The sequence below is a fragment of the Carlito syrichta genome, unplaced genomic scaffold (assembly GCF_000164805.1).
Source record: "Carlito syrichta isolate Samal-C Ts95f unplaced genomic scaffold, Tarsius_syrichta-2.0.1 Scaffold287785, whole genome shotgun sequence".
NCBI classification, from domain to species: Eukaryota; Metazoa; Chordata; class Mammalia; order Primates; family Tarsiidae; genus Carlito; species Carlito syrichta.
In genome coordinates, this window is record NW_007231881.1 from 59,735 (window position 1) to 67,608 (window position 7,874).

General features: G+C 38.5%; 1 protein-coding gene across 1 annotated transcript in view; it reads right to left on the reverse strand.

The window, feature by feature from the left end:
• The window catches only part of ZNF800 (zinc finger protein 800), a 21,626-nt gene that overhangs the window by 12,797 nt on the left and 955 nt on the right, over positions 1–7,874 (reverse strand). The window contains exons 2-3 of the mRNA XM_008053040.2: positions 7,616–7,734; positions 1,271–1,366 (exon numbers count right to left, since the gene is read on the reverse strand). Of these exons, the coding sequence (XP_008051231.1) occupies positions 1,271–1,366; positions 7,616–7,676 (157 nt within the window). The 5' untranslated portion in view covers positions 7,677–7,734. The remainder of the gene's footprint in view (positions 1–1,270; positions 1,367–7,615; positions 7,735–7,874) is intronic.

Below are 7,874 nucleotides of genomic sequence, written 5' to 3' on the forward strand. Positions count from 1 at the left end.
TGGCGAAACCTCATCTTTACAATAAATCAAAATGAGCCGGGCATGGTAGCGCGCGCCTGCAGTTCCAGCTACTTGGAAGGCTGAGGCAGAAGGATCTCCGGAGCCCAGCAGGTCAAGGCTGCGGTGGCCGGGAGCAGCCACTGCACTCCAGTCTGGGTGACAGAGTGAGACTCCAACTCAAAAAAAAAAAAATGGATCTTAGCAAGTCAGAGAAAAAATAACTTTTTCTTAAAAAATAACTTTTTAATTTAGATTAAGAAACAACCTATTTCTTAGAATCCTAAAGTAAAGCAAAGATATGCATCCCCCCCTTTACAACAATTTAAAAACAAGCATCTCAATAAATTTATCATCAATACAAAACAAGTAATTATATACAAATTATTTTTTCCTCTGAAACTCAGAAATTTTTCATTAAGGTAGTAAGATTTCAAAGAATGACAGGACAGTCTAATCTTTTAAGTGTCCATCAGTGAGGTCTCCATCAGTCATGTTTATTTGCCTGTTCTCATTTGACTAAATAGTCTGTAATGTTAGAGAAGCCAAATCTACAAGGGGTGGACAAGTGGACCATAACAATCACAGCAACCTAATACCTTACTGATAACAAGGGGTTCTAACAGTTCTTAATCATTTTACATATTGTAAATACCACCTACTTTAAAGTACTGGATTGCAACTACACAAATATATGCATTACACAGTCAATTCTTATAATAAGCTAATGGAAATAAAAGCTAAATAAATATATCTGAAGATATTAGGGCTGGAATATCTTCTTCCTATTTTGTGCTCTATTAAAGATTTTGAAACTCCAGAAACTTCAGGATTAGGCAAAAGAAAGAGAATCACATAAATAGAGATGATAAGATAATTAATCCAGACCAAGTGATATCTCATTCTGAGTAAATACTGTACCAAAGCTTACAGAGACACAGAATAATTTACTGCTTGAGAATTTATAAAGAACATGCCAAAAGATAACAATGGATATTTTTTAAAAAGTGCTGTACCAACAAACATAATGCATAATGTATTTATTTCAACCATACCAATCAATTTTTTAAATTAATATGTCATATGTTAATTAACTACTGAAAAAGAATATACCATCAATATTTATTCATCTACCTCTTGAAAACATAACAATTAAAAATATTCTATGAAGAAAACCAACACATACATTTAAGTACTTTTAAAAATTATTTCTAAGGACTTCTAGGTAGTTTTAACTACTATGTGAAGACTGAAAAACATAAAGCATTCATACCTGATCGAAAGCATTCAATTATTTGTTGAATACCAGATTTGGATGTCTGCAGTGGCTGCTGTAACAAAGGAGGATCTCCAGGTTCCAGGATATAAACTACATGGAAGACAAATACCCACCCAATCCCCACAAAAAAAAGGTTATTTAAATCATATACTATTAAAGTGAAGCAATGTTTTGCGATAATCACGTTAAGGATAATCACACGTGTGTGTGTGTGTGTGTGTGTGTGTGTGTGTGTGTGTGTGTGTGTGTGTGTGTGGTGTATACGTGCCAAAAAATGTATACACATTTTAAGTATGATGTTTGCTCAAAAGTTAATCAAATGAATGCTAGCATCACCAAGCAACAGGCAGGACAAAGAAAACGGTGGAAGCACAGTTGAGCGAACATCATACTATATATTGCTACCGTAATTTAATTCAACTTTGAAAAGCAGTAATACATAGATAATATCTCTTAAAATATGTATATATTTTTTGGCACCATATGTTAAGTGTGTGTGTGTGTGTGTGTGTGTGTGTGTGTGTGTAAAACATTTACCATCATCTTTGTAAAGCAAAATGAAACAACGGAGAAAAAAACTAAAAGTATTCTCAAAGGCAACATCAAGGCTACTTAAGGTTAAGTAATAGGTTTAAATGCAAAGTCATTACTGTTTTGGTATTATTTACTACACATTCTTGATGTCTGCCTTTTTATTATGCGCCTTGAAGAGGAACATTTACTCAAAATTGTAAGACAATGGTGGCCTAGCCATATCTCATAAACTATCCCCAAATCCTCTGTATAATCCGGTACAGCTCTCTGGACAATTATGAGAGAAGTCAAAAACTACTGCCTAAGGAAGTAACTGGACAGGTGCACAATGATGGATGTACGAGAATGTTCACTGTTGTGTTTCACAGCACTGTATATATAGATAATTGAGAGAAATTTCAAACATAAAAGTTTCTCAATAGGGACCAGACTAATAAACTATGAAATATCATACAACAGAATCTCTCATGGCTGTTAGAAAGCACAAGTTAGGTCTACATGTATTGACAACAGAGGATAGCAAGAATTGTTAAGCAACAAAAACAGGCTACAGAATGTGATCCCATGTACACTGATACCACTTCAGATAAACACAGAAATACATTCAATGTATATTTGTGTATGGGTATAAACGCTAACATACACAGAAAAATCTTAGAGGGATAGCAACAAAATGTAATCAAGGCTCTGCCAGGGTGTGTTCACAGGGATGATATTCACTTTCTGCCTCACATGTCAATGCTGTTTCAGAACCTGACTTGTTGGAGTGTGCATTTTAGAAAGAACACGTTTATAATTAGAAATAACATTACCACTTTAAAAATAAAAATTTTCATATACAGAAGTCTATATCATCCCTACTTTCCAAAATTCTCAGATCAGCAGTATAAATATGTAATAAATTAGACTATGGTAAAAAGAATCAAGGCAACTGAAAAACAATTGAGCTTTTCCGTCAGTTATCAAATAAAAAGAGAAGGTTGTAGTGGAGAAAAACTGGCCTTTTTAAGTCCCTCTTTTTTAGAATACTATAATTTCTACTACATCACAACCCAAGACCATCCGCTTAGTGTGAGGAGAAAAGCACCGTTACTTCAATCATGTTGTGCTATCATCGCTTCAGGGCTCAGGCTTACCCAGCAGTCAGCTTTCTGATAAGGGGTTAAGTCAGTCTGCTGTGCCAGTCGACAGATACAGGCTTAGAGTTTCCTTTATGCTTCAAGTGTGGTGCTCAGTAGACACACACAGGAGGAACTATGTCTCGGGACCGACTCACTTCAATAAGCAAAATTTCCCCAATTTTGACACCTTAAAAATATTTTAAATAAACTAAGAACATAAATACACAAAACTCATGTTGGGGGAGTACTAACTGCAGTGATGAAGAACATAAGACGCCAGACCTGAACTGCCTGCATTTGAATTCCTTCTCTGCCATTTACTAGACACAACTAAAGCAAAATAAACTTTCTGACTTCTCTTTTCTCATCTCTAAAATGAGGATAATAAAAGTAGTTAAATCACAGGACTGTGTAAGGATTAAATGAGCTATTGCAGGTAAACTGCTTAAAACAGAGCCTGGGATATAATAAGTGCTCAATAAGTAGCCCATCATCATCATCACCTACAACAACAACAACAACAACATGTATATATCAACTGCTTTCCTGACACCAAAAACTGAAAAATCTTTTTTTTTCAAAATCTAAGAGAAGAATTCAACACCTTAGAAAAACAATAGGCCGGGCTTGGTGGCTCAGTCTGTAATCCCAGTGCTTTGGGAGGCCGAGGTGAGTGGATTGCCTGAGCCCGTGGGTTCGAGACCCACCTGGGCAACTTGGCAAGACCTCATCTCTACAATAAATCAAAAATTAGCCAGGCGTGGTAGTGTGCGCCTGTAGTTCCAGCTCCTTGGAAGGCTGAGGTGGTAGGATCACCGGAGCCCACCAGGTCGAGGCTGCAGTGGCCGAGAGCGGCCACTGCACTCCAGTCTGGGTGACAGAGTGAGACTCCAACTCAAAAGAAAAACAACAGCAGAAGTTTGTGAACAGATCAATAATACCATCTATTCAAATTAGAAGGATCTCTTTCAGTTTTTGTACGTTATAGCAGCAGATAATTATTTACAAAAAATAATAACTACAAAAGAAAGGGTGAAAACCCACACTATTGTAAAGAACTAACCATTTCAAGGTCTGGCTATATCAGCAGCAAGAATTCTAGAATTGGAGAATGAAAAAACAGAAGTGCATAAGGGAGAGATATTGGAGAAAAACATACTTCTCCTTAGAGCCCTGGCATTTACGTATACACCCCAGAAAACCATCTATAATACACCAACTTCCACTTCCACATGACAGCAACAGATTTTAAAGCTCAAGCAAAATTTTCTTACCCACCACTCCTGGAACACTGCTACCACCCAAATAAATATACATCCTAAGACAATATTCAAAATAAGCTCCAGGCTAACTTAGCTGTGTTTGCAACACATACACTTGGTATACCCATCTGTATAGCTCCCACTCTAAAAAAACAATCTTTTCTTTATTTGAAAACATACTCTCCACTCTAGGAAACTTTATGCATTAATATTTTATAAAATTTATTCCTATATATCCTATCATCCCTCCCAAGATCAGACCCATCCAGGCTATATGACCACTCAGAAAAAAAGTATTTCTCCCTCCAACCAAAAAATCCAACTGTTCAGAGTATCTTTCCTTACATCTTTCCAAGAACACACTTCCCAGATGATAATGTCCATTTTACTAAGAGTTACTTCAGCCTTAAAACAGCCACTTAAAAGATCCTCCTACATACGATGTCTAAAATTTGCTTACAAATAACGGGGTGGGGGAGTAGTTGGAGGGTGGAGAAGGGAATTGTGGGGGAAGGAGAGGCTATAGAAGAAAAGAGATTGCCCACGTGACAATAACTGGTAGAGCTGTGTGACAATTACAACAGGTTCCTTACACCATCCTATTTTTGAAGGTTTGAAATTTTCCATTAAAAAAATTAAGACATAACTGAGAAAATACTTTACATACGCTGGCAGGCTTATAATGCCACCCTTCACTATAAATTGACCATTCCATCAAGACACCACGGCCTCCTCAGGAATACACTGCTATCATCTGGGGACTCGCCCACTGTTCATAATCCAAATGAGGACAGACCACTCAGGAGAGCCCATTAAAAGAATTTCTCACCAGGCACAGTGGCTCATGCCTATAATCTCAGACTTTGGGAGACCAAGGCACATTCAATGCTTGAGCCCAGGAGCTCAAGACCAGCTGGGGTACACAGTAAAACCTCCTCTCTACAAACAATTTTTAAAATTAGCCAGGCTTGGTAACATGCACCTGTAGACCTAGGTATTCAGGATACTGACATGGAAGGATGCTGAGGTGAAAGGACAGCCTAAGCCTAAGAGGTGGAGGCTGCCATGAGTCATGATGGTCGTGATCATGTCACTACACTCTAGCCTGGGTGACAGAGTGAGACCCTGACTCAAAAAAAAAAAAAAAAAAAAAGAATTTCTCAAACATAATGTTGCTGCCTTCCCTGCATCTGAGGATATCCTCTTTTAAAAGCTATCATACCATATTTCTTCCAGTCCTGGAAACATCCTCCCAATCAGCACATACCTTCCCCTGAAATAAACACAAAGAGCTATCGTATAAGTTAACAAATTTCTAGCTTTTTTCTTTGAGTTGGAGTCTCACTCTGTCGCCCAGACTGGAGTGCAGTGGCCGCTCCCGGCCACCGCAGCCTCAACCTGCTGGGCTCCGGCAATCCTTCCAACTCAGCCTTCCAAGTAGCTGGAATTACAAGCATGCGCTACCACGCCCGGCTGATTTTTTTGATTTATTGTAGAGATGAGGTCGTGCTGCCCGGGCGGGTCTCGAACCCGCGGGCTCAGGCAATCCACTCACCTCACCCTCCCAAAGGCGTGGGATTACAGGCTGAGCCACCGAGCCAGGCTAATTTCTAGCTTTCTATTGAATTAAATCCTCAGAAAGTGTTTACTTCTAGCTAAGAAAGCAAGGAAACAGTAATCACTGTTAACCCGGTAAGTTTGGAAATTAACCTACATGAAAAAAGTTTCTGGTAAAAAACAAGGAAAAATTTAAAACAATGCAATTTATCTGATTTCTTGTTAATGGGTGAAAAAAAGAAGCAAAAACATTCCAGTTCACATTAAAAAGTTCAACTCCAACTTCCTCTTTAATAAAGCATTAAAGTCTTTAGAAAACTATAATTACCAGAACATACTAAATAAGGTTTAGTCACAAATTATCTCCTTTACTTGTTTACTTATTTATGTCTATCTCTTCCCACGCAAATGTTTTATGAGGGAAGGACCTTATCTGTCTTGTTTACTACTTATATCCCCATTGCCTTGTATCTGGCACCTAATAGGTGTTCAATAATAATGTTAAAGAATGAGAAAATAAACTTCATCCTAAATAAGATGATTTCATTAATTCAACTTCAATGACTTGAAGTGTTCTCAGAAAAAAACTACACTAACAGGTCAGTGATACATGAGTGTACACCCTTACAGTTCAAAACTAGCAAACGCCAATCAACAATCAGTAAAATGTAAGTGAGATGGCTTCACTTCAAATACATGAAATATGCAGGGTGAAAGGGTACAGAAAGTTAAATAGGGTTAAATAGGTCAGGGGCAGTTGAACAGAAACTAGATCCCAAGATCACCTGTTTTATGAGTACAGGTGAGTCATTACCAATCTCAGCAAAGACAGCAGACAGGGTCGTAGTACAATCTTTATTCTCATGTATAGCCAAGTTTTATGAAAATGGAAATTCTTCCCCTTTAGCCCTGATATTTTTCCCATTAGTCAGAAAATTACCTGATAAAACCCAAGTTCATAAGTGCAATTAAAATGCTCCAACAAAAAGCAAGCAAAAGTATTTAGAAAATTCTAATAACTTTTAGGTCAAAAATAATGATAAACATCTGCCTTTGAACTAGAATAGCATAGCCTTTATTGGATTTAGTGACAGTATGCATTCAACAATTCCCTTTTAAGTTCTATCTCTAAACGTCTGTCACAAAGCACAACAAAATTCTAAGGAGAAAAACCTGTCAACATTTTACATTCCACGTTTATCAAATTAAAGTTTGCTAATATCTTCACAGACTCCAAAAAACAACTTTTTCATTCTATAAATTAAACTTTTAAAAGTTCCGTTGAATAAAACGCCCTAGAAATACTAATGTATTCCACCGAAATAATCCCATTTTTTTCTAAAGGTTGCATTTAGCAAAACCTGATTCTCCCAACGAGTTCAAGAAACTTTGCAATTCAAAAAAAAACTCATTTTTAGGAGGCTGCCATTACTCTCTGATTAAAAAATGCTTCAGAAACTTTTAACGCGTAAGTTTTAAATGAAACCACGTTCACGAAGACAGATCTAGTATTATTCAACTACCTATCTCTTCCTCTCTCTTCAGTTTTCAACATTCACAGAGCACAGGGGTACACTCCTAACTGCAGGCTGCCTTGAAAGAGAAGGAAAAAGGACTGAGTGACTGATCTTGTGGAAGTGATTGAAGGTGACACTCGCAGCACTTTTTTAAGGGATCAAGCAGGGGGGACCTCTTGTTTGTACAGGCTTTTAGCTTCATCACTGGTTTCATGCTAGAGAAAATTACAACCTGCTGTACTTAGGAATGACTTCTGGGGCAGAAGGGAAAGAAAACGAGAAGGAAACCAACGGTGGGCAGAGGGGCTCTAAAGGAGGTCGAAGTTCCGGGACAGAGGAGGGGAGTACCTGGTTCACAGCATCCGTGATGATGGTGGTCAGTCTGACAGTATTTGTCCCTTAAAGGCATTTTCAGTGGGCGCGACCTACTTTCCTTTCACGGTGAGAAGCTCTTCATTGCGGCATGGCTGTCGAAAGAAGCACAAGCCCGTCACTCACCCCGAACTTCCCGGGGGGCTCCGGCTGCGCGCGCCCCGGACGTCCCCGTCCCCATCCCCCGCCCTCCGCCATGCCCCGCGGGCCGGCGCCTCCGTCTCGCAGAGGAAAC